This window comes from Eurypyga helias, unplaced genomic scaffold, assembly GCF_000690775.1.
Source record: "Eurypyga helias isolate BGI_N326 unplaced genomic scaffold, ASM69077v1 scaffold1659, whole genome shotgun sequence".
NCBI lineage: Eukaryota > Metazoa > Chordata > Aves > Eurypygiformes > Eurypygidae > Eurypyga > Eurypyga helias.
Window position 1 is genome coordinate 34,293 of NW_010271205.1, and position 27,181 is coordinate 61,473.

Genomic DNA, 27,181 nt, shown 5'->3' on the forward strand with positions numbered 1-27,181 from the left:
TGCACAAAATCTCTTCCACACCTGCAGAAAAAGTAGTAAAACCTGCAGCTTTACAAACTCTATTAAATCCTTCGAAGTGTTCCAGCGCTTTCCTAGTGGTATGTTGAAAGTAGAGTTGATTTCAAAGCAAAACAGGGGAGGAGAATTTGGAGTTTAATTGTAGACAGCAGTGTTTAATTCCAACACCGTCAGATCCCAGATAAATTAAAAGATCCATTTGTATTTGCATAAAAATAATTTTACATGTGCAACAGCTCAGGCCTCACTTTTGATTTAAGAAGGAGCAGATTCGAACCCAAGGATGGTTGTTTATACAGCAGAACCCTGGAGACGGGGAGTGGTCCCCAGCTACTCTGTAAACTCTGAGGTGTCAGTGAAACGAACAGCGAGACAGCTCTCGGTACCTTTTGGGTTTATTTTGGAAGTTCAGCGAATGTGGATCAGCTCAGACCCAGCGATCTCAAACCTTTCAGAGTTTGTCTCCGTTGTCTAACTGTCTCTCTTTTCCTCGTCTCTTTGGCAGATCGCCGTGGAGTAACAAATACGATCCTCCCCTGGAAGACGGTGCCATGCCATCTGCTCGCCTGCGCAAGCTGGAGGTGGAAGCCAACAATGCCTTTGACCAGTACAGAGACTTGTATGTCAGTTCTCCTGTACAGAGCCCTCTGCTTTCTTTGTTTCCTTCAGCAGGCGCGCAGTACACACAGTGAGGCTAAAACGCACTCGCTAGCCGCCTCTGAGGGTGGCAGACCGGTGCGTAGCAGAGGAAGAAGTGTAGGCAGCTGCTGATCCGCTGCGGGAAGCGTATCTGCTGTGATTTCACAATACTAAAACATGATCACATTTGTCATCTGGTGCTGAAGGCAGATGCTGAGGTGCTTTCCTGCCTCCCTCTCCTCTTTAAGAGCTTAATGGCGTCTTTGTCCTGAAATGACCTGTGTTCTCTTTGATCTTGACTAGGTTCAGTCTTAAACCATCTGCTTTTTCCATTCCCTCGAGACTCTGCTCTCTCAAAATATATCTATATAGCAGCAAGTTACACATCTTCCAGTAAAATGGCATGTGCTAGTGCACTGAAATGCAAGGATTGAGGTACTTCTGCCGCAAGGGCCGTTCTCTGATGCTTGTTTTAGGCCCTGTCTCGTTCAAGAGGTGTGAAGAAAGGAGTTAATAGCACATGTGTAAGACAAACGTAGATTGGGCAGCGTGTTTCTCTTACAGCAGTGATAGCAGACTCTCCGGGTGACCTGTCAGTCCAACAGTGTTTCTGAAAGGTTGGACTGTGCTGCTCTTGCATTTCAGTCACATCTGAGGCCTTGGGATGTCATCAGATGTAGCTGTCTTCCCTACAGTCTCCTAAGCAGCGATGGGATGGGAACAGCAATGCTAAAGCCAAAGAGCACGTGTGCGTGTTGCGAAGCAGAATGAACTTACTGCTTTATCCACTGCCGGGGTACTTAGAGGTGCCGGATGAGCATGGAAAAGGTGAACAAACCTCATTGCTGCTTCATGTTGGCCAAAAATGGAGATGAAACACCTCCTTAGATGTAGTTCATCACGTAACGAAAGCAGGTGGAACGTACTTTCCTTGCTAGGTGTTCCACTCATTTTAAGATGTAGCTCGATGTAAATGTAGCCTGTCTAGATGTGTAAGTTTCACACTTTTGTTACAGGTATCAAATTTTCACTTATTTTCATGTGCTGTTTTTATAGATGTCTGACTTCTCTTGTAAGTAACAGTTGTTACGGGGTTCTGAACTTACTGGAAGAAAAGGAATTTTGCATATGAAGCAACGGGGTTGGCGGTCACTCCCCAGGTGCAGAACAGACCAGGACTAGGAGGGTGTTTTTAATACACAAAGGTGAAAATGAGGAGGGTTACGGAACCGAGGTTGTCTCTTTGAATCCCTCTCTGATCAGATGACTGTGAAGGCACAGCTGGACACAATAACCCCTTTGAAAAGGTTTGGTTTGCAGGAAGGAAAGCAAGGTGCGGGTTACTGAGGTGAATCTGCTGAGCCCTGCTCAGCACGGAACACAAGGGTAGCCTTAACAGATCGTATGGAAGTAAAAGGTGAGATTGTATCAATTTCATCTCTCATTATGACAGCCCCAGTTTTGCAGGCAGGAGGGGTTTCTCACAAAGGCTTCGTTCTCGTGTCATCAGCCGGCAGCGCCGGGGGCGTTACAGCTTGCAGCGTCCTTGGGCTAGATAAGCACATCTGTCAGCGCAGCGCGCTTCGATGCGTGTTGTGATCCCCAAAATGTGTCAGAGAGAGAGAAGGGTGCCTTACGTTGTGCTGAGCGGTGTGAGAGCTGTGGCGTTTGTGGAAAGAATTTGCGAAGTTAGGGAAACTTAACCTGACCGTTTGAAGGGTTCCTCATGCTTGAAATTGGAAATGACTTGTACTTGACCTACAACAGAGATTTGGATAGAAACATGCTTTTGTTCTGGTACTTGGACTCTGCCGTTTCCATAATGAGACAATTGGATTTTGTATTTTGACAGCAGAAGCTTACTTTTTACTTGGAGATTGGAGAGGGGGAAAATGAGGTGGGAGCTAACAAGTGCCAGCTCTTCTCACTGCTGCTCGCGGGCCTTGCCAGTACATCAGGTTGGGAATGACTGTAACAATTACCGGTGTAACAGCTGCTGAAGCCACGCGGCGTCGGAAGCGCGGGAAGGCTGTAGTGGGAACAGGATGGCAGTTGCGGTGATGTAATTTCCATGGTCTGCTAGAACTGGAAGCTAATACCGGGTACCCACGGTAAAGCCAGAGGAGGTCTGAGCCACGTGATGTCAATTAAAAGTGTCACGGGCCTTCTGGTTTGGCAGCTTGCAGCGCTGGGGAAGGAGAGCACGATGCATCCGTTCAGGACAGAGTTATCAGTGTGGTTTCAGATTCCAGAGCCAGTGACAACAGAGGTTTTCCAGCATTGTGAAATATTTCAGGCTCGTTTGAAAGCGTTGATGTATTAATGAAAAAAAGGCAGCGTGCTGGCAGTCTTCGGTGCTGGATCTTTGGTGGAAATCATGGTTTCTGGGATGTGGGAAGATTTTGAGCAGGTCTACCTTCCCGTAACGGTGTTCATTGTGTACACAGCATGCAAAAAAAGCTTCTTGACCTGACCGGCAGAGACTTTTGTGGTCTCTGTTCACGCCGATGGGGTTCTCTGCCCAAACAGACTGCTCATAGGTGACTAATCAATATCCCACGTCACAAAGTCATCCTTAAACAACACGAGTTGAAGTGCAGCGGGTGTTGCAGACTTGCAGTGCAGATTAAGAGGGTGAAAATGATGCTGAGAGAGAAGCCTCTGGCTTGACACATCAGGTTCTCATTCAGCCATCCCTTAAGAGGCTGTTCTGTCCTGCTCTCTGCGGGGTAGAGAATGGTTTTGAACTACACCTCTAACCACAGCTATGCTGTGCTTTATGGCAGAGAGGTAGCAGTTAATACAAACATAATCTTATGTAAGCAGTCATTCACAGAGGACACCGAGCTCCAGTGTGCTTGAATTTCCTGGGCTGTTAGACATTTTATTCCTCTAATGAAGGTTTCTGCTGGTTGTTTTGGGGTTTTTTTTGGTTTGTTTTTTTTTTTTTTTTCCCCAAAGCAGTTTGTGGCTTTGTTTCCAGCCTTGCTGGCCTGAACTGCTGGATCTTGTGCTTGCAGTCTTTGGCCAGCACGGACGGCCCCTTGAAGAAAGATGATGTGTGCCGGCATACCGTGTAAGAGTCGTTGCTCTGCGTGGTGCTGGCTTCACTCCCTGGCTTTAAAATACATTTTATACCGGTCGTTCCAGTGGGGAGTGGAAGGGGAAGATGTTTCTTTGCTACAGAAAAATAAGTACTTTTGAGGATAGGTGCTGTTCCCGGTCTGCTCTCAGCATATGGTCCAAGATTCCTCTGGATTATCTCCCAGTAAATTGTAATATCTGAGAGTTCACCTCGGGCGTCTCCCAAGGTTTTGGATAGTTTCGGTTTTCCTTTGTATGAGTCCCATTTGGCCCACATACCATTCCTTTTTAGATTTCTGTTCTTATCAGGTGTGGTAAGTACCCACCTACGTTTCGTGAGTCATCGGCATGTATCTGCCATTTCCCAAGGGGCTGGCACCTGCTAGTGTGGGTGTTTTGAGGGAAACAGCCTGTTACCCGTTGGTTAATAGCTTGTGTAAAATAAGCCTTCTGAGTTCAGATTTGCTCCCTGGTGACTTAAACTGGAGTTTTGTCCCCAGAAACATACTGGCCAGCACGCTGAGTGACTGTAGTGTGAAAATAAGTTTGGAGAAGTCTTGCACGGAGCTGTTTTAGATCCTGAGAGCTTGAGAAGGAAAAATGCTGCTGACTCTTCAGTGCCTCCTAACCCGTGCTGGGTCATTCACTCTGCCTGTTTTAACAAAAACTACCTCGAGGTATCTCTAGGGTTGCCTGCCTTTTATGTCTGGAGTCACGTTCACGTCTCTTTGGGCTAAAGAGCAATTATAGTAGGTTTTAATTTCCTCTCTATTATATATGTTAAACTACAAGCATATTTCTCGGTTATCTGTTTTACCAAAACGTATGTCGCTTTCCCCAAAACCAACTGTTTAATTTTGATCTCCTGCTGCCAGGTTTAACTTGGGTACTGCCTGAAGCTAATGCCCTGGTATGTTTTCGTTCAGTAGGTTATTATTCCCAGATGGGAAGTCTAATATCTTACACCATTCAGTTAGAGCCTCGGCTCTCCGCTTCCCATATCAGGAAGATAATTTTGTCCAACACATGGTTGTAATTTATTGCCCTTTGCTTGACGTGTGTGCGCGCGATTGATTGAAATCAAAGCGTAATGAGGACCAGGGCATCTGGATAAATCCATCTATCTTAGATTCTGTGTTCTGTTGTTTTGGGTTGGAGATAATCAGGGCTTTAATTAAGTAATCTAATTGTTCTTTGTTGTCTGGAAGAAGTTGTTTCTGAAGTGATTAAATGGACCTCCCTGGGGAAGGATGCTGCTGATCTGTTTACTTCTACAAACAACAGGAGTTCTGGCAGCATTGGGCGGGTTTAGTAAGCTGACATACGTTTAGAAAGCTATCCTCTTCGTTTCTTGGGTTAAGTTGGATTTATCAGTACTTGTGATTTTTTTAGCTTAAAAAAAAAAAAAGCTAAAACGCTCCTTTTAATCATCCTGCTCCTTAAAATGTTTTTATTGATTAAGGTTTTGAGTTTCCTCGACAGGTTAAGCCATCAAGCCTCTTGAACTTCTGCTTCTGTCTGTGTTTTGATGTTGATCCATTGAGCTCTGGACAAGGAATTTGGTGGGAGCGGAAGGAGGTCTGGGAGAGGATTGACCTCTAAAACGTTGCCATTGAGCCTAATCCTCTTGTTACTGAATTTTGGATTGGCATCCTGTCCCAACTGGGGTTGTCGCCCACGTTTCTGATGGCGTTAGCAGTGCTGAGGGTGGCACCCCTGCCAGCCCAACGCGTGCCCCGTAGGCACTGCCCAAGCTGAACGTCCATTGCCTTTCTGTGCAGCTCGAGGAGGAAAGGCGGCAGTCGTTTCCTGTCTCCACGGGCTAGAGAGCGTGAAGGGGCTCCAGGTCAGCTTCAGTAGCGACATCCCAATGACAGGCCTTAGAGTGCTCAGGGCTGACTTTTTTTTAATCAGTGTGTTTAATCACATTGAATAGCCTTGATTTGCTCAACTTGAGGGATGTCTCATTGTGACTCTGTCGCTCTTTGCCATTGAACCCTGTGCTGTTGCTTCTATCCCCAGGTATGTTCAGATGTCCTGTAAGCTGCTGGATAGCTTCTCCTTTTTACCTGTTTTTACCTTTTTTTCTAAGTTTATTTTAGATTGTGTGCTTGAACCACCTCTGATACCAGCCTTTGTCCACTTGCCTTGCTAAGGCAGAACAGCAGACCTCTATGAGACTTGAACTCAGAGTTTTGCTGTGGTTTGTCATCAAACTTCTCCTTCCCTGCCTCTGTGTATCCCTTTTTCTGGTCTGATACGTCCCTTTACCTGGTCTCATAGACCATCATTCCTCTCCAGTGTTGGGAATACTTTGCACTTCTCGCAAGGTTTGCAGCAATAGCTGCACTTACCTGTCCAAATTAGATTGACTTTGTGCATGGAACAGCACCGATTCCACCAAGATAATAAAAGGAGAGCGCCAGATGCCGGAGACGTAATTAGCGTGTTGGGTTACCTGCCTGTAGGTGTGCATGGGGGAGCAGTTGCCCAGCTTCCATTCCTGCAGCCTGCAGTGCAACTTTCAGCTCACAAAGCCATTAGGCAGCTGTGAGCCCTTTATGTAAGTGTTCTGTCTGTGTTTAGATGTAAACCTAGTTTGCCTAAGCTCAAAACCCACGGAAAGCTTTGAAGTGACTTTATTGCCATTAGCTCACTGTTCCTCATTACTGGTTACTAGCCCTTTGTGATGCCTTTCTCTTGGGCATGATAGTTACTGTGGTTTTCACAGCAAGGGCCCTGCAGATTGAATCCAGATGCATTTGTTATGCATCCGAGCACTAAGGAAACCTGACTTTCCATCTCACTGCTGGCTAGGGTTTTGCACAATAGGGTGTGACATCAGGATTATGTCATCTGCGAGATTTTTGCCTCCGGGTTAGACTGATAAGTACAAGATGAAGACTCATAAGACAGACCTAACTGCCAAGATGCTCGCTGCTTTAATGTTCGTGGGCTTTTAAAATTAAAACCATGATGTTTTCCCAAGGATATGGTTTAGCTGTAAGAGTAAACAGAGCAGTGTTGGGGTCCCTTCCTTAACTCGCCCGTGGGCGGCTCAGAACATTGAGGTTGTTGATCTATATTACACAGATTAGAGCAAATTTAGAAGAAGAGAGGAGAAAATGAAGCATGCTGTCATGCTGCACAAACTGAATTAGTTGCTTTTCACCTGATTTTATTATTTTTTCTTTCTTGCAGTGCTTCATTTTGGAGCAGCTCTGTACAGACCACATTCTTATCCTCTGAAGTTGAGGTAACTCAGTGCAGGAGGAGTTTTCCCCTGGGTTCCCACGGTTCTCTGTGATTACATAAAATCTGAACACTGGAGAGGGAAAGCTTCTATGAGGAGGTCAGCACCGATGATGCAGCACTGTCCTCAAACACTGCACTCCGAAGGTTTTTAAATCCCTAGTAAGAAATTACTCACATCCTTTAAAAAATGGAGTGAGACTGAATTTTAAACCATCGGTTTGTTACGATCTGGAAATTTTTGAACTGATTATCTCTAGCAGTACATGGCTGTGCTTGCACTTAGAGATCTTTACCTCTGCTTTCACAAATGTACATTTTTTTAGGAAAATTGAAGACTTAAGGAATCATAGCCATCTTGTAGCAGAGCTGATCTATGCCTGTTTCAAGGAAGAAGCATGCCACATGGAATCTCTAGTCTGCACAGACTTTGGCAGACTCAGTACATGTCATGGGCAACTTCCACTGCTGTCTTCTCCTCTCCTACCCAGACTTGAATTATAGCTGGCAGAGTCTAAAATGTGTCAGACTGTCGGTGGATGAAGCAGTGGGCTGTCTCTGCAGAGCACGCCGGTCCAACGGGCACGGGTGAAAGATTTGTAAGCAGTCGGCGCTTCCTGGCAGTTAATGAACCGGGTTACGCGTTTGGACGTGTTACAAAGTGACCCATTGTCTTGCTTATTAGGTGGCTAATGGAACTGTTTCCAGGTGACTTCTCAGAAGGGATTTGGTCATTAGTTTCCATCTGCCAAGAGCAATTGGATGGTATGGAAAATGTAAGCAATATAGTTTTTTTTTAAATAATGGAAGGTGCTCGAAAGCAGAAAATGGGTGGCTGTGGGAGATTTTTAGCCTTCAGGATCCCATTGTTTGGATACTCTTTTCCTTCCTTGCAGAGTTCTTGCACTTCACAACTTTGCGTCGCAGTTTGAGTCATCCCACCGTGGTCCAGATGTGTGCTTTTAAGTACAACTGGCACTGAAGTTACACATACCTAACTAGATTGGTATGTTTGCTCGAGGGATTTCTGCACCTGTGTATGCTGGAAAGAATTTCCGTAAAATACCTGTACGCAGTCCACAAGCAAACTTTGGGCTGTGTTCATAAGCTGTGGTGAAAAACAGCTGGTCTGTATACACAAACATTTTACCTTTTTAATTTTAAGTATTTAGGTAACATTCCCACAGTGTTACATAGTTGCACTCCTGGGATCAAAGAAGGAGGGAGGGAGGAATTGTAAATTATGTGTACTCCCAGCAGTGGGAGAAGTGTTACATCCTGCTTAGTTCCTAGTACCAACCTGACCTTCTTACTGAGGAGCAGGCTCTTGAGCCTCATTACTAGAAAGCCGGATGGAGGATGCAGGTGACAAAATCATTTAGAGACAACTCTGATCTCTTGATTTTGGCCTCAAGACTTTTATTTCCCCCCTTTGCTTGAGTTGTGAGATTGCAGGTGATTTGCGTGAACAATGTTTGTGTTTGATGGAGGGTGGGTTGCTGAAATTTCCCATTTCCTTCATATTTCTGTTGCTATTTATGCACTGGTTTGAAATGACAGGGTACAGGCAGAGGGAAGGGACTCACTGAAAATTGTGCCGGGTCGTTTGCCACTACAGTCATCTGGTTTAATAACAGCCGAAACATCTGCTTCCTCACCTAGTATGTTAGGGAAGGATTCTGGGTTGGTGTTCCACACTGGCTTCTCAGGTTGTGACTTCAGTCAGTGTCACGCTTGTAAAAACGTGTAGCTGAAGCCTCACTGTTTTCCTTTGGGGTAGGCTTTTTAAATTACAGGTTTCTTGGAATTCTGTTGATCTAAATAGATGGAGACATTTTCCTTTCTATGCTGACCTTCTGTAGCTGGAGGAAATAGCTATGCAACCTCTGGGGGGTGTGTGGAAAAAGAGAATATGTTTTGCTGCTTCAAAGGAGCCAGTTTGAAACACTCCACAGCTCTTCTGAAGGTTTGCGTCGCCGGTCTGAGGTTCCAGGTACTGGTACTTTGGCATCAGGATTTTGTGGCTTAGTGTTGTGGGAGCCGTCAGCCAGCGGTGCTGGGTGGGTTTTGTCTCTGGCTTTCTGTGACTTACTGGAAAATACACAAGCGTTTTTATGGATGAGTGATTCGGTTCTGAAGCGTAATTGGAAGTCGTTGCTTGTTTTTATTGCCGTGTGGTGGAAACTCATTTTCTCAGCCTAGGGTTCAGCATTCATTTGCAAGGCAGGTGAAGAGAATGCTATCAGGAGCCTTTCTGATCTGTCCTTTAGTGGGTAAAACAAAGTGATTAATCTGCCCTCCTTTCTTGAGGTCTGTGCTGGAAGCTGGGGGATTTCCTCCCCTATCACGCCCCTCTTGAAGTCAGGGCTTTGTTCTGGCCACAGGCTCTCTGTTTCATGGACACAGCTCGAGTTCCTTAAACAAGTTTCCATCCTCTGTCTCCACCCGCTTAAACTTCAAACACTTCATAAAGCTTTGGATCACTCTTAGCTTAAATATTTTATTTTATTCTTGCATTCGTAAAGTAGGTCAGTCTTAAGTGTGACATTTTTTGTATAAAACATCTTTTTTCCAGGAGTTCTGTGGTTGTTGGGTAAGGGATACAAAACTTAAGTGTTTGATCATGCTGTTAAAACTAGAATTGAGTTTGAGTGAAATGCTGTTCTGAATTTTGTGAAGAGAATGAATGATTACGTTGGGCCTTACGCCTTCCAGTCACCTTCCTGGGCAACTTCAGATGGAAGAACACTGGCTGTCCTTGGAGATGACAGGGGTATCATTTGGACTAAGGATCTTTTAAGGTCCTTTCCAACCCAAACCATTCTGCCATGTCAGTTGGCAGTGGTTTGGTTGTTAATAAAGGGATATGACAACCATAGGACTATGTTCTTTCAGTTTTTTAATAACAGACTTTTGCCATAGGTAAACCCAGAGCACATCCTGGAGGGATCCGTGTCCTTAAGGAGAAGCAGAGCAATTGCTTTGTTTTGAATGGCTGTCCTTTGAAAATTGTTTATCCTTTGGGGATGTTTCTGAGGCACCCCAATACCAGTTAGACTTTTCCTCCCATTTCAGACCTCTTACGCATCTCAAAGGTACCTGCTGATTCCTTTGTGCTGGGCCTTGGATGCTTTGGGAGAGGATGAGCTCCTGAAGAGAACAGATTGCCTTTTACTACCACGAGCAGGGCTATCCAGAACGGGCAACAGCAGAAAATTATGTTCGTGTTTCCAAAGTGTTTTGCTGCATCTGCTGCATGTAGCTTGGATGGACCTGTGCTCTTCATTTCTTTAACAGAGAAGATACCAGCTTATGCCTTCCAGGAACCCTTTCCAAGCTGGTTACCTCTCCTGCTTGGATTTTAATAACTGCTGCTTTTTAATCTGTGCTGAAGGGGTTTCTTGGATACCATCCAGCCTTCTGGCAGCAAATCCAAGTTCATGAATGTAGATCTAAATTCCTGCCAATCTGTCTGTCATCCAGTTTTCTATTACGTGGCAGCCAATTAAACTGTAGCGCTTCTTTTTTTTTTCTTGAGGAAAACAGGTTTCCAGGAATGTTACCCTCTCCAAACATGACTTTCCTGGGTTTAGACAGTCTGCGGAAATCCCACTTTAGTGCGTTTTAGTTGCTGCGTGAGGAGAGGTGAAATCTAACGTAGTGATCAGTGGTACATCTTTTCTCCCCGAGAAGGAGGAGTGAATTTTTGAAGTCTTTATATATTGCTGAAGCACAGAGGAGGCTTTGGCTAATCTATATCCCGGCGTGCCTTGGATTCATAACTGCTCAATCGCTGGCAGTGTTGTTTGAGTCTCAAGATACTGGGTCTGGCTATGGCAAAGGAACGTTATTGAAATAGCATGTTGGTATTTAAAACAATATTAATACTATATTTGATTCATTAAATACACAAAGGCGAGTTAAAGCGTTTCCATGTGTGCACTGTTAGTTCTGGCGGGAGGTTCTTCAGATGGTTTTATGTGGTTTCAGACAACATTTTAGCACATTCTTAAAATACCCACAAAAGCCTTTATGTAAAATCTCATAAAGGTGAACCACATAAAAATTATTTTTTTCCTGTTTCATGTCATTAGGATCAAAGTACAGTAGGTAAGAATAAATTTCCAAAAACCTTGTTTTGGTCCTTCTCTTAATTAATGTTTCATGCTTGTAGCAAGCTCATAAAGAGGGTAATGGGGAAACTGTCTGAACACACTGTAATATCCTCAGTGGCTGCCAGTTCATTTAGAGTGAATTCACTTATTCTGTGTATGAATTTATTTTTTTTAAGGGAACTTGGTCTGGAAATGGACAATAGCATCTGCTCTCTGGCCTTTGATTCGTGCTGCCCGTTTGTCAAAGGAAGGGTCGCTTAGATTGGAGCTGAGGTTCCCTGCGTGACTGAAATTCCCATTAACCAAAATCCATTTGTGAATTCCCCAGGGGATATAAAAAGGGTGTTTGTCGGTTTGTTAGGTTTAAATTGCCTGCTGGAAGTCTGGCTTTACCATGCCTGTGGAGCAAAGGGCTTTCCTTTTTAAATGGCATGTTATCAGTGCCTCGACAAATGTCATAGGACATTTGTGTGTGTGGGTCGCTGAAACACCGGGGCGAAGCTTGGTGACGAGTAGCAGTAGTCACCCATTAAAAATAAAACGATGTGGTGAGTTAATGCAAAGCCTCATACCCCTCCTGGGGTCAGCTTTGGTTTTGATAGAGGCTCGGATGGATGCAGTTAAAAAGAACTGGGGCTCTTTTGGTGACTCTGCCTTCTTGAAACAACATTCCAGACCGATCTGTAAGCGCAGGGAAGATGTTGAAAGGTGCTGATGTTATTTGCATTCGCTCCCTGGTATCTGTTCTCCTGACTCGTAGGGAAGGATGGGTTAGTGTTCTGGAATCTGCAGTACTTCCAGCTAATACGTGAAGTCCGTAAGTGCGCAGTAAATCAAATCTTAAATGCTATCAACAACTGTCAGGCTAGTGTTCAGAAAGGAGGGGAGCGTGAAGGTGGGAGGGTTCAACAAGTGTTTCGTGTTGGCGATGAGTGATACTTTCCTTTCTCGCAGAAGAGGAGAAACATGCAGTCACTTGCCGATCTACGCGCTCGCCTCGCTCCTGACAGTAAGAGGCAGGAACACGGAATGCTTTAAGCTGCGTGACTCTCAGCTTACTGCTGGGAACTGTCAATCACAGCAGCTCCTCGTGTCTTCGGATGAGGAGCTTTTGCTCTCCTCCAAACACTGCCTTCTCAGGTGTTTTGTCTGCTCTGTGTACGTGCTTGCAGAAGGGCAGGAGGTGCTCAGAAGGGTGTAGAAATGTCTGACTACTAACGTGTCTTGTCACTGATCTGGCTCAGATGAAGTTGCCGCTCCTCCTTTCCTTAGTTCTTCCTAGGAGATGGTGATTCTGTGCAGTGTGAGTTCATCGCCGAGATCCGAGTTGTGCTGTGAATGAGTATTCCCGTTGCCTCGCCTTTCCTTATGGCTGTTTGGGAACTTGAGAATGGAAACAGTTGCTAAAACGCTGTGGGTTAGAGTTTTGGTTTTCCAGAAGCCAGAGTTGTTCCTGTGCCTCTTCCTACCGTGTTGGGTTGTTTACCCTGATTTTAAAGTGCGTCTTTGATCCGACGTGCAAGGAGCCCAGCACTGGTGTTATAAAGGAGTTGGGTTCTGCAGGCGTCACTGCTTTGTTGGTTTTATAACAATGTACTTCTGGCTACCAGCAACCCGAGAGTCAGGTAATGTAGCCTGCTCTTTTGTATGCCCTGTCTGAAGCTGGAGGAATACGTACACCTCGATAGCATCCCTTCCTTTCCTAAGAACCTTGGTTTCAGTTCAGCTCCATTTACAATAAGTCAGTAACTCTGCTTCACACAAGCTTTTGAGACAGCAGCATAAAGCTACTTACTTGCTGGCTTTTGTCTTAATTAGCGGACTTAGTTTTAATGAACTTCCAGCCTTTCCCAATAGCGAGAGAGAAGGTAAAAAAAAAAGACATGACCAAACTATAAAATAAAGCCTTACTCTCAGCCTGCTTTGTAGCTTGTGCTTTTACCAGCTGTTGCAGTTAATTGGAATCAGAGGAATTGTTTGCTCAAGTACTGTAGAAATCTGTAGCTAGTTCTGTTTCTCACTAGACTTTTATTCTCCTTCAGAGAAGTGTTCAGTGTTTCACAATTAAAGTCTCCGCATTATTAAATGGTTTACACTGCTGTGTTTCTAGGTGTGTAACTAGTGAGTGCGTGCCGTCTGAAAAGAAAAAAAGATCTGTGCTAGGATATAGAGATTCTGCTTATTTAAGATTATTATTGCTACCCGACTGGCTCGGATCCCGCTTACCTTTAACATGCCTATTGGATTGCCTCCTGCAGGTATTTTGAAGGTGGAGTCTCGTCTGTCTACCTCTGGGACCTGGATCATGGTTTTGCTGGGGTGATCCTCATTAAGAAAGCTGGAGATGGATCAAAGAAGATTAAGGGATGCTGGGATTCCATCCACGTGGTGGAGGTTCAGGTACAGCCTCTGGGGCAGCTGATATTCCAAAGTGAAAACAAAACCCAGTTAATTCCAGACAATTAACGAGCGCAGGTGTCCCACTGAACAATGCAACATTGTGTTAGGGGCTGTAAACTTCTTTCCCCTCTTAATTTCTGCAGATTCCCTGAAGCAATTTGGATAGAGATAAGTCAGGGCTGTAATCAAAAAGAATCCCAGAAGAATTGAAAGTATGTTACTGTCTGTGCCTGTGATCCTGAGTATTTTTTTTAAACATAAAGGTCTGCAGATAAATTTCACTAATTTAGGTAATAAAAGCAAGGTAATAGGAGGTTAAATTGCTCTGACTAGGTTTGCTTTGGAAAACTAGGGGAGTGTGTGCTCTTACAATTGTTTTTAAGAATCAGACTGTGCTGTGGGAGTGGAGTTAGGCATTTGTCCTGTTGCTCGTGGGGTCTTCAGGGCCAGCCAACGTTGAGTTTTTGGAGGGACTTTAATCTCCTGTCTCTATCCTTTCTATTATCCTTCCACTTCTAGGAGAAATCCAGCGGCCGTACTGCTCATTACAAGCTGACCTCCACAGTGATGCTGTGGCTGCAGACTAACAAAACCGGTTCTGGTACCATGAACCTCGGCGGGAGCCTTACCAGACAGGTAGGTCTGGACGTGGCACGAGCGTACGTTGCGGGCCCAAGGCATGCCTTTCCTTATTTACACACCCAGTAGCCCCAGTCGGGAACAAAAAGTTGATTTTGTGAGGTGTTGTATAAACATCTCTCCTCCTGCTGCGTGTGCAGCCCAGTGAAGCAGTTAATGCCGACGTGTGTAATTACCAGGAAGCTCCTTGAACCCTGCCTGACGGCAGTGCAGCTTCCAATTAAAAATATAAAACCTTCAGTAGGAGTTTAGACTTGCTTTTAAGTCTTAGTTTTTCTTTTGGTATTCCTAAATATTTATACTTCCACATGTGTTACCCCGACAGATGTTCATATCTGGAAGATTTGCCCACTTTCTTCCTGGAAGAGTCCAATAGAATTATAAAAATACAAGGTGACCTCTTTCGCTATGTCTCTTTTTTAAAAGCCAGCGAGGCCTGTGAACAAACGTGTGTTTTGCGTTGACTAGGGTGGCTGAGAGGCCACTTGGTCCCTGGCTGGGCTTGACTCGGCTGGCTGAAGGCGCCCCTGCCCCAGCCACCTGCCAAAGGTTGCTGTCTCCCTGCTCCGTGCTGCTGCTGAGTTGCGGTTCCTGAAGATCTGGGCTGTGGAAGTCAGTGACTCGAGCAGAGTAATAAACTCTGAAGGACAGGAGGCATATTGTACGGTCGGGAGTGAGTAGAGATTGGCAGTAGCCGACACTCCTTTATGAGGCTTCCCGGGGCGGCCTGTTGCCGTCGATACAAAGGACAATGCAGACTCTGTTAAAGAGTTTGTGTTTTTGTACAGGTTTGAGCCAGGCGAAGGGAAGGAGGATCTGTGATTGCAGAGAGGAACTGAACTGGGTTAGTTTTGCAGTCGCAGAAGCTTGCCCTAGACCTAGGTGATTTTTCTTTCCGTGTTGTTGATTTACAGAAGAAGCTGATGGAAAAGCCGGGCGGGGGGAAGAAAAAAGCACCTGGAGACGGTTTTGAGCATTGCGTACTCTTTTAAAACGTTTGCAGTAATTACGCCCCAGTTATGGTGACCCGGACAAATATTGAATCACAGGCCTTCCCAAAACTTTAAATCATCGCTGTGAAGTGGAGGCCAAGGGCTTGACTCTGGCCGTGGCCTTATGGTGCGCGAGAGCTGTGCCAAGGAAAACAAGCGTCTGTTGAGAACGGGTGTCCTCAGTACACCTTGGCCTGAACTGCTGGGCCTTGTTTAGTTTGACTTTCACTCTCTAAGCTGTAGTGGGGAGATTCATGCTTCTGTCATCATTTTAACAGCAGATCATTTAATTCATATGTGATGCATTAAAGCAGGGGCCTGCTTCCAATGTAAGTAACCATAAAAAAGCCACTGGGGTAATGATGCACTGCTGCTGCACAAACAATGGAAACTTGACTTTCAGAATTTAGCTTTGGGCCGGAGATTTTCTGTTTGCAGATGCCGTAGTAGGCTTAGTGGCACAGGCTTCATCAGAATCCGTGGCAGCGAGCGAAAATCTTCCTGCTGCCTCCAGGTATGCTGTGTGAGGAGGAGCTGTTTGTCCTGAGCCATTTATGTAGCCGTAGCTGGACTAAACTCCTGAGTGCAAGGCTTTTACTTCGTTGTAAATCCAGTTTGCCACATCACCTAAGGACAGCAGGTTTTATTTTTGGTAGGCTCTTTATATAGTCTGCAGCAAACTTAGGCACCAAAAGTAGGTTTTAGTCATCTCGAATGGCATGTTACAGTTCTGCCTTGACGGTACCGGTAATCCAGTGTGCTAACCATAATTCTGAAATTTCGTCCATGCTGAATGGTACGTGGTTTTGGTCAACATTTCAGCTATTTGACCACCTTTGATCCTAAAATGTGAATAGCAGATGGCCTTGTGCTTCAGTGGAAGCTTTTGAAGTGTTCACAAGCTTTGTAATATCCTGGCTTATAAGCTGATGGCAGAGAGAACCTTTCAGTGCTTTGAAAGGGAAGTCTGCTGAGAGCCATTGCTTTGAAACCAGTTTTGCTTCGTAGCTGAAATCGGGTATTTTTCAAGTGATGACTGGAATGATTAACTTGCTGGGCAGGAGGACGCGCAAAGGAACAGCTCATGTAATGCCTCCTAATTCACCACCTCTGGCAGCCGCCGGGAGCTGGGCATGTCTCGCACTGAAATGCTGGGGGGAGCATTCCCAACTTCACATGGAAACAAGGGCTCAGTAATTCCCCTTCCTCGTGCCTGCAGGTGACACCGGGTGCGAGTAGGGAGGCAGTCCTGTCTGTTCTTCTGTGGTAGAGCTGAGCTTGGGTCTAGAATGAGAGTCTGGTTCTCTGGTGACATTGCCTGCTGGTGAAATACTGTTGCCCTGCATCAGACACAAACCTGAGGGGGAAGGTTGTTGCCTTTGTCAAGACCATTTGGAAAAACTTGGCTTTGCATTTTTCGAATAGCCCCAGACTCTTGTTACTACAAGGCTCCCACTTAGGCCGTTGCTAAACGTTGCATCCAGTTTGATTAGGTTTTTTGCACCGAGTGACCAGGGGTTTTTGTGTCTTGCGCCAAGACACCGCATATTTGGGTACCCTTACACCTGGCTTGGGGACACGTGATGTTACGCCTTGGGGAGATGCTGCTTGGAGGCTCTGTCCCTATGCTATGTCTCCTTCAGTGTCATACACTGAGAATTGATGTCTCTCTTCCAATTCATGGAGCTGCTGAATTCCAGTGGCTGTCCCAATGGAGTTTCTCACGCGCTACAACAGGACTTGTCTCTGTTTACACGGGGAAAGGAATGGTACAAGCATTTTGCATTTGTAAATGGACAGAATAAGGAAAGAGAGGGAGAGACATGGTAGAGAGAGGACTCTGCCTGTTTTGGAAAGTTGAAGATCTCCTTTGTGTAGCTTTAATTTACCTGGTGGTTTTCAAAATGAGAACTTCAGGCTTTTTCTTATTAAAATTTCTTATTATAACTAAATATAATTAAATTTCTTACTATAATTATGGAAGTTTTCTCTTTAAAAGTTGGAATATAGACTGATTTGAATAAAATGGCATGGGATGTGTTCCGAACGGAGTTTACGATTTCGGTTTGGTTTCAAGATTCTGTCCTGATCCAGTAGAGAAATGTGTGTATATACACACCCAAGTATGCAACGCAGAAACAAACGTGTAGCGATGCGTATTTCTTTACATGATTTATGTAGGTGCATAACTGATGTATATATGTGCATCTATCAGCTTTTATCTTGCGAGGACGAGAGAAGTTCTTAGCTCTGTGCGTGTAGGATCCACAGATCATAGTCTTGGCCCGAAAACTTGGGGAGCATTAAAACTTCAGTGACCTCTTCACATCGGACGCTTCGTTAGGTGCTCGTCGAAGCAGCCCTTTTGTGTGGAAGAGCACTTGTCTCTTTGCCTAGTGAAGATCAGCACAAAATCTTTAGCAAGATAGTTGTTACACGTAGATACCGACACCGTGTGTGTGGCCGTCTCTGTTTTGACTCCCAAGGACATTAGAGAAAAACCTTTTTGGAATTGGAAGGAGAAAACTGATTATTTTTCATGTTTTATTCCCTTGCTCTGGTCCTACCCCAAAAGGCATGTGATGTCAGACAGACACCTTTGATTTTTACAGTTTCCTAAAGGAGGGTGCTCTTCCAGGCAGTCTGTCCTGAAAACGAGCCTGGATACGCAGCTCACGAGCTTGGAGTTGAAGCTCTGCCGGCCACGATGGAGGGAGTAGCTCTCGGTTCGTGTCCGACGTTGGCAGCCCATACAAGGCCTGAGGCTGGAATTTGGGGAGGGGAAGAGCAATTGGCATGTTATATGCCATCTGCCTTGACGAGGGGCCGCAGGCTGGAGTACTCGACGTCTGAGAGGAAAGGGCAGGATGCGTTACCTTCAGTTTACAACAAAGGGAGCGATGCTTGCAGGGAAATGAAAAACGCCAGCAGGTTTTCAATTACCTTGCACGTTCTCCAGTGACTGCAGGTAACTCCCGCCCCCCTCCTGATTCAAGCCAGATGCTTGACAGATGATTTTCTCCCTGACAGACGTTAGGGTCCTGTCCTCTTTGTGTACGTTGGAATTACTTGCGTCGTTTGCCACGGCGCTGTGCTGCTTTGGCTGAGCTTTGAGGTTTCATTAGGCTGCACTTTTATTTAAGGTAAGAGTAGCTGTACGATCCTGTTTCATTTTATGCAAAGGAGCCGTAGCCTTCCCGTTTTCTGGCAGATGGTCAAACCTGCACTTTGTTGGACAGATTTCTGGAGCCCCCTCCTTAAAAGCAAGACTAACAGGTGCCTTTTGGAGATCTCCCTGTGCACAAAGAACCTGTGTGTGTTTCCTGAGCCGGGGTGAACGCTGTGGGGAAGTGCGAGCTTGCTGAAAAAGGATTTGGCCCAAAACCTATAGTTTATTTACATACGGAGGTGTGGGAAGGGGAGGATATAAAGTTGTAGGGGAAGTGAAGCCTGGGATTTCAGATTAAAGCAGCACAGATATGCCTTGATTTTCATGCTCAAAAAACTCTCCGCAAAGGTGGAATGTTTTGCAGAGCTGGACGAAGGCTGATCTGCTGCAAACTGAGCTCTCCCTGCGTTCAGGAGGATGTGTCCTGTGATCCATTACCTCTCCATAAAACACCAGCACAGACAGTCGGCCGTTTATCATAATAGGTAGATCCTCCGAGGCTTGTGCTCTGCAATTAGGAGAGTCATCTATTTTCATCAAGTTAAGCTTTCATGCAAAGGCCTATCCCACCGACTTCCAGATGTTGTAGCATTGAGTGGGGCGTTGGGGAGTGTTTTTCCACCAGAACAACCTTCCAAGTTGTAGCTATCGCGATCCGTAAGCTCCCCGGCAGCAGTTGTCCAGCTTCCTGGAGACACTGTCTCTTTAATTGCTAACCAAGTAGGATTTTGGGGTGCAGAGGCTAGCAGAGACGTGCCGAACAGTACTTATCCGAGAAATGATTTCTGCTTCACATGAATGTAGGGATTTTACAGGGGTTCAGTTATATAATAGCTGGTTTAGAAAAAGAGGGAGTGGAAGAGTCGAGCACATCCGGACGAGTGGCGTGTAGAGCTGCTGTAGCATCACCAGATCTGCTCGTGATTCTGAACGTACAGCTTGGTAAAGGACATGGGATGGTTTTGGTTACACTGGTTAAATACACATGAAGGCCGTGAAAGGATGAGGTAAGCTCTCAGCTGAGTTCCCCAAAGCTGCAAGCTCCGTAGAGCTCACAACCTTCATTTATCTAGCTATGGTTGGAAATAAGCACTGGGGAGAGCGGCCAAATTTTGCCTCACCGATAGCCAAATAATTCCATAGATTTTCCACCTGGAGACTTCAGTCTGCCTGCGGCTTGGGAGCCTTTGGCTCGCAGTGCCCTGTTTGTGTTTCATTAAAGAGATTTTCCTGTCGCTCCGTGGCCAGAGCAGCTGTGGATGTTGTTGTCAGTTCTTCAGAGCAAAATGGTGCATGAGTTTCCTTCTTATCTTTCTAGTATTTTTAAAGGCTTTCCTGATGAACCAAAGTGTTTTTCTAACTTAACATGTCTCTCTTCATATTAACTCTTCCTCCAAATAACGTTTACAGAAAGCCCAAACAGCAGCTGCTCTATTCCGTGCAGGAAACATCCAAAGTGACCAGCCAGCGATCGAGAGCTTAATATACCCTGAAGAGCCGAGTTTCCCTCTGAGTCAGACTCGCAGCAGATGGCTGGGGAAATGAGGCAGGGAAGCCAAACGGCGTATCTCGAGCGGGAGAGGACGACTGAGCTGTGCACATTGGGCTTGGCTCGTTCTGGAGCCTTAGGTTTTTGGCTGAGCTCGACGGCAGATGGGGAGTGACAGCGGGAAGATGAGCTGCTTGTTAACATCAACTCACAGAATGGAATTTCCCCTCGGAGCAACTCAGCCCCTTTATTTAAGCAGCTCTAGGCTTTCTGCTTAGGTCCGTGCAGCTACAGCCACCGGAAGGAACCTTTAAAAATCCCAACAACTCCGCTGTTTGTATAACATGGCTGCTTACTGACTCTGAACTCCATTAAAACAGCCTCTCATAACATCTGGGCTTCTATAGCATATAAAAATGTTTTCCTTCTGGCAGCAGTTTTTATGGAGATGTAATAATATACGTTTTGCCAAAAAAAAAAAGCCTAATTCTATTTTCAGGCTGTGGTTCTTACCAGTGAGCTCGGCCTCTCCAGGTGCAGAGGAGGCGCAGTGGGGAGCCCGCGGAAGTAAACGACCCGCTGCCAACTCCCCGGCTGCCCCAGATTTGGCCAATTTGCTGATAGTTCCCAAACTCACCGTAACATCTACATGTGTGTTAGCGTAGTTCAGACTTGCATCCTCCCTCTGCTGCGCCTGGATCTGTTCTCCGGGCAGCGTGTCTCCGTGACATGTGAGCAATCTGCCTGCCATCTAAGGGAAAAATGAAACGCCCTTGTTCTCCTTCTCCCCCTCTTCTAGGTTATCTTTTGCCTTCAGGGTTCCAAATAAATTACATGCTTCCCCAAGCCTGTTAGAGACTTGGCTTATTAGAAGAAACCTGTAGCTGGCTGAGATTTTTAAACTCTACCCTGAGGGAGGGATATGAACAGATGGATAAGAGAATTCAGTGGGATTAGTAAAACCCTTTGAAGACTGTTCTTCCCACTACATTTTTCTCCCAGTTTTGTTTTTATGCCGTCTCAGCACATCTTGTATCAGTTGAGGTTCCTGGGACCGATGTTCGTTGTTCAGCAGCTAGTCTGTGTGTTTTCATCTCCGGAACTGGGGAAGATGGTCTTCTTCCTCGCGCAGATCCTGGTCAGCTGTGGCCTCTGGATGAACATGACTTTGGGCAAAGTCAGATGAAATAAAGCAAGTACTACTCTCTGTAGTACCAGCTCCCAATTTTTGATCTTGGGGATGAAAAATCTCCCCTAGTTCGCTTACCCGTCTCTTGTTTAGATACTGTACTAAGAATGTGGTACCATTTCCCATGTAAGTTGATCCAGCTCTGAATTTCTGCTGCAAAAGGCGGTCTGGTGCTTCCCCCTGTACTTGCTGCTTTGTACTTCCTTCCTCTGGTAGTTAGGTAAACGTTGGTTCAGGTTTTTGGTCTAAAAAGAACTACAAAATGCTAAATTTCTCTTTTCGTATTATTGCAGTGGTTCGAATCCTCACCGGCCTTGCAGGTAGTTGAGTTCTTGTATTCTCTGCACCTTCCCTCTCTACTGGAAGGTAAATAACACCTCAGGTGTCTTGCCAGGAGATCCTGAGAGCGGAGAATGTGGTGGGAAGTAGCATTTGAGATGTAGATTAAGCGAAACAGCTGGTTTTGCAGGGATAATTCCCAGCTGCTGTGCTGACAGCACCATCCTCGTGTGCATCCCATCAACAACAACCTTGTTTTCATATCCACATGCTGTGCTTCTGTGCTTCTAGTTGCGTTACGTGCTCGCTACCGTTCGTCTCCTGCAGCCCCTTGGTAGGTAGGGAGCGACGGGTTTGTAGCGCCTGTCTGCACCGGGGATCTACAGCGGGGTTTTGTTTTGATTCATGGTTTTTATTACGCTACGCTGCTGTTAACAACATGTGAGCCTTTGTCAAGCTCTGGGAACTTCTCGGTAGGTTACCACTCCGTTTGCACGTTGAAAGAAGCGTTTACTCCAGGATTTTGAAACTCGCTTCTTCCATCCCTTTTGGTAAGGAAAGCTATCCTGCATCTACCCTCAGATTTCTGCGTTACCAAAGGACTTTCTTTCCTTTCTAGATGGAGAAAGACGAGACTGTGAGTGACTCCTCTCCACACATAGCCAATATCGGACGCTTGGTAGAGGTACGTGCTGTGAATCCACCGCAGCTGAGCCCGCTGCGGGTTCTACTGCCCGTATTTGATCCTGAGCCGAAGAGTTTTGTTGCTTTTGTCTTTACAAACAAGTTATTTATTCCTGTTGTATCAGATCTAGTCGTGCAAATATTTCTCAGTGGTTGGCAGCTCAGCGTTCCTCCTAGCGCAACTTCCAACTGTTTGTAGGTACAAAGCCACCACTCTGCCCTTTGACTCCTGCTCGTTACAGCGATAACCTTCCTGGAGAATAAGCACCCCTTTCCTGAGAGCCAGTTAACAGTTTCCCACCCCCTGTTTGTTTCTACGGTCACTTTTGAGCAGGATTATTTCAAGTCAGGTTGTGTTATACAGACCTGTCCCTTCAACTCTTAAGTTCAGTGTGTATCAAGTGCTTACTAAATCCACTAGAACTGGTCGTACCGCAGCTGCCAGTCGTGTCTGCTCAGTGCGATGGGTGAAGAAGGCGACTGTGTTAGCTGCTCAGAGGCTCTGGGGCAACAGTTGCTGTCTCCACGTGCTGTCCTGTACGAATGGGCTCTCGATTTCCTCAATCTTCATACCCACTTTGACAAGAGAGGAGGAAATTCTCAACTAAAATAGATTATAATGCTTTTTTTAAAGGAACTGGGAAATGAAAGCAAGGCAGGGTCTTTCTTCATCCCTTCTCTTAAGTTTTTGGCTTGAGTAAAAGCGACCTAATGAAAAAATGCTGCTTATTTCCAAGATCTTTCTCTGTGCAGTTTTAATGAACGACTTGCCAGCTCAGAAATTCAAGGGAACCCATAAGCACAAAACCACTGACCTGTTGATTAGGCCGAACGACCCACTGGCACTTGTAGTCCCTTCCGTGCCAGGAAATTGCAGAGCAAAGTCGAGGTGAAACGCACTTTCTGCAGCTGAATGCAGAAAAATGGATAGCTGGAGAGCAGCTGCCCTCTTGTGGTCCCAGAACTCAGCCTGGAGTAGTTAAGTGGGAGGAGAGGACAGGAATAGAGCTAAGCCTTTATTTCTTTGCTAAGAGCAGAGAGAGGGTCCTGCTGCCTTCTGTGAGAATGTACATAGTGGGACAACACTGGGTTGAGCCGCGCTGCGGCAAGCGTCGTGCGCCAAGGTGAACAGATGGGATGGACGGCTAAGTGCACCGTTCCCCAGAACAACATGCTGGGTTGGGCTGCGCTGCGGCAAGTGTTGTGCATCAAGGTGAACAGATGGGATGCATGGCTAAGTGCACCGTTCCCCAGAACAGCCAACGTGGCTAAAGGTCTGGTTTCTTACCTCTTTTTTTCCTAGGACATGGAAAACAAAATCAGAAGTACACTGAATGAGATTTATTTTGGGAAAACAAAGGACATCGTTAATGGGCTGAGGTAAGGTGACTGTTCCCTTCCCTGCCGTGCCTGTTTGAGCTGCTGTAGTTTGCTGGAACTCCCCCTTTCCCACACAAAGTCTTTTCACATCCCTAATTGTTCACCTCCCTGTGCCTTGGAAACATTATTTGCTGTGTGGACTTCAGGGAACGTTTCTACCTTGTAACTATAGAAATTTGAAGCTGTGTTTTAATCACTTGTTCCCCCACCAGGAAGAAAACAGCCCAATTAGCAACACTTGTCTTTCAGAATGATTTTTAATTGGGAGTTTTATTCTTCACAGTCCTGAGAATTGTACTTAAATTCTGACTTCTCTTTCTGCTGTTCTTCAAAACAGTCAGTTGGCCCCAGAATTAAGCCCAGGCGTTAATGGTTTGTGGTATTTAGACTGTGTTTTACATTCTGTCGTTCTCTCAACGCCGCTGGTCAAAAGACAGTGCGCTAGAACAGGTTAAGTGAATAAACCCCCTGTGCCTTTCTGTGGGGAAACTGTACTGTGCTTTTCAACCCCTGCTCCCTTCTGGGCTGGAATTTTATGTAGAAATCCCAAGCTGGTGGTTCTCGTGCTCATAGAGGAAAGGGCAGACCCGTGATGCCAAATCATTTCACTTCAGACTGCAGAGAGACATCCCAGCACGGTGTGATAATGTTGAGTAAACACGTGGCACAAATAAATACGCTGCTGTTCTCTCACAGACCGAAATGGGAAAGAAGATAGAATAATGGTGCTAATTAAATACGTGGGCTGCCTTCTCAACAGCGTGGGCAGAGGGAGGCGGTAGGATCTGACAAAGCAGATGTTCTGGGAGTTTTTTCCCACACCCCAGCTTTCGTAACAGGCCTCTACTTTCATTTGTGGTGTGCAGGGCTTTAGCCAGGAAGCATTTATTATCACTGGAAGGAAATAGGTAATAGAGGCTTTTTCCTTGTGAACATTGCCTTGAGCTTTTGTCATTGAATCTATTCCCTCTGCCTCCCCATCGCTCAGTTTGAGCCACGGTACTTTGTGCGTCGCTGAGACGATCTGCTCAGGACTGGTAACACAGCGCGCCCGCCTCTGCCTTCCCCTCTAGCCTCTTCCCTCTTCCCACCTGTGTATTTACACTTACTCTTCTGAGCGTGCTCCTGGCCGTCTCCGGAATACCAGCTCTGTGTTACTGCGTTCTTCTGACTGCTCTTTTCCCTGTTTACCCCCCTCGTTTCTAAACTGCTCTCTGTAGATCTATTGATGCTATCCCCGACAACCAAAAGTATAAGCAGTTGCAGAGGGAGCTTTCTCAAGTGTTGACCCAGCGCCAGATCTACATCCAGCCTGATAATTAAACCAATCCAGGTACCCCTGCCTGTGAGGTGTGACAACCAGCACTAAACCAGGACTCACCCAGCCCAGACCTCTGCATGATAACCGAGGCCAGAACTAACCCCTAACTCCCGCAGACTGATAAACGACGTCTGAGCCGTGTTTCACCCAAGGGTTATTTCTTAATACGGCCGACTAAACGCTGTGATTTTTTAATTTTCAACGTTACTCCACCCCTTCCCCCCCGTGTGAAGTGTCACGCTCCGCAGTGTGGCAGGACTTACCACTTGGCGCTCTAGCTTGGGGGCAAGGTCGGAGCATGTGGTCACCTACCCAAAGTGGGGTTAGCTTGGGCTGGTTTGAGCCAGAAGCCCCGAGGCTCTGGCCCGTGCACACCAGCAGTGTTTTGTACAGCCGTGGCACACAGCTTCCGTGAGGAAACTCCCCGTAATCTTAGCGTCTGCCCTGTGGGTAATGAAATCTTGGAAGTCTTGCAGTTGTGAAACCCCAAACCGACTGGTGCTTCCCATGACTTCTGAGGACACGTGAGCTCACCCCACGTGCACACCCCCTTTGCCTGGTGTATCCTGAATTTCCTTGGAGCTTGAAATCCAGTCCCAGCTCCACAGAAGGAATCATAGAATGGTTTGGGTTGGAAGGAACCTTAAAGACCATCTAGTTCCAACCCCCCTGCCGTGGGCAGGGACACCTTCCACTAGACCAGGTTGCTCAAAACCACATCCAGCCTGGCCTTGAAGACATCCAGGGATGAGGCATCCCTGGATTTCTAGCTTCCCTTGGCGTGTGCTCCGCACAGCTCTCGGGCTCATCCGTACGCTCTTGCTTGCTCTGCGGCTCTGAGCGCCTGGGACGCGCGGCAGCGACTAACCCCAAGCCAGCATAACTCCCGCTCGTAATGGGTTACAGATGTTGTCTCAAACACGTTAAGCTGAGGAGGGGGAAAACGCGCTGTCTGTTGATAACGGCCCAGAACCACTTCTTTAGCCTGTGACAGACGCAAACAGAAAATGCCTATGTTTTTATTAAAGCGGCGGAATTCTCCAGAGACAAGAGACTGGAAATACTGTTATAACCGTGTCAGGAAAAGAACTGACACACAGAGCAGCCTCATTTACAGGAGACAGCGTCCAGGCAAAAGGTAGCTTGGAGCACTGAAAAAGGGTGTGAAATAGGGTTTATGTGGGGAGAGATCCTTCCAAACTGGATCCTAACCACTTCCCTGCGGTAGCAACTCCCAAGAAGTCTAGCAGGGTTATTCTATCAGTGACGGTATTTAAGAGGGCTTTTAAAAAAAGTGGAAATTTCTTACTGTGCCGCTGAAAGTGGAGGTTCCTCCGCAGCTGTCTCACAGGGCGGTGAGCCAAGATGACTCCTAAAAGATGGGGCTTCTCTTCCATAATCAAACTTTTAGCAGAAGGGAACCCCTGCCGTCACCCTTCCGACAGCATCTCTGTTCTTTGGCCGCTTTGATTCACGGATTGCTCTAGGTAAGGCACAAACTGGAGAAGCAAATTGGAGAGCAGGAATTCGCTTTTCCCACTGGTGAACAGGCTGGAGGGAAGTTTTGAGGCGGCTGCTCGACCCTGGGTGAACAGTCTGCAAACTGGGTTCTGGAGCTCCCCCCGCCCAGCCCTTTTCTCGTTGGTGGGTGAGGCTGGACTTTCTCTGCCTGCCCTTCGCGGCCGTTCGGACAGCGCTAACACCCCTTCGCTGGGGCACGCCGGGCTTCTTCCTGTCACCTTCCCATAAAGATTGGGAACCTCCCTCCAGCAGCTGGAGGCTGAGCGGAGCTTCTGGGGAAGCGTGGTGCCCTCCTTGCTCTAGGGTGAATTCTGCTTCGGTAGGCTCACCGAGGTGTTCGTTCGCCGTCTGCTTTCCGCGTTGAAACAGGCCAGCTGAGTGTGTTCCCTCTAAGCCTGGGTTGAGGTGCTTCTCCTTCCGCCGACTCCCGGGCCGGAACGCTTCCAAACGCATCGCCTCTCACTTGCGTTCCCTTCTTCCCCGCAGGTCTGTGCAGACTTTTGCGGACAAATCAAAACAAGAAGCTCTTAAAAACGACCTGGTGGAGGCTTTGAAGAGAAAGCAGCAAAGTTAAAATCCTCTCCATGCTAACAAGACATGCCATGCACTCGTTAGATTCCTTTCGTAGAAAACTCATCCCCCCCTTCCCCCCCTTGCCCTTTTCTGTTACATCACGTCACGATTTGCATTCAGTACTACCCACGCAGCGCCATCTCCTCCCCATGAATAAAGCTGTACAAACTTTTTCAGTCTCTGAGGCCTACTTTGCACCACGTTTTACTATCGAGACCTTTCTGTAGGAGTCCATGTGTTCTTTTTTCTTTCCTCCCCTCTCCCACCCTCCCCCCATTTATACGCATAAACACGGATCATTGTTTGTCTTTCTCCTCCCCACCCCCCTCCTGCCTTTTGTTACATTGGTGTAAAAAATGTAAAACAAAAATTTATTAAATACTGTGGTGTGTGAAAGAGGAAGAACTGGAAGAAAAAAAAAACAAATTAATAAATCT

General features: G+C 46.3%; 1 protein-coding gene across 1 annotated transcript in view; it reads left to right on the forward strand.

Moving 5' to 3' along the window:
• The window catches only part of CAPZB (capping protein (actin filament) muscle Z-line, beta), a gene marked incomplete at its 5' end in the record, with an annotated part of 43,845 nt that extends 16,930 nt beyond the window's left edge, over positions 1-26,915 (forward strand). Inside the window, 7 exons of the mRNA XM_010158704.1 lie at positions 524-637; positions 13,367-13,508; positions 14,028-14,144; positions 21,885-21,950; positions 23,253-23,329; positions 24,550-24,662; positions 26,658-26,915. Coding sequence (XP_010157006.1) covers positions 524-637; positions 13,367-13,508; positions 14,028-14,144; positions 21,885-21,950; positions 23,253-23,329; positions 24,550-24,652 — 619 coding nt within the window. The remainder of the gene's footprint in view (positions 1-523; positions 638-13,366; positions 13,509-14,027; positions 14,145-21,884; positions 21,951-23,252; positions 23,330-24,549; positions 24,663-26,657) is intronic.
• Positions 26,916-27,181: the final 266 nt, after the last annotated feature.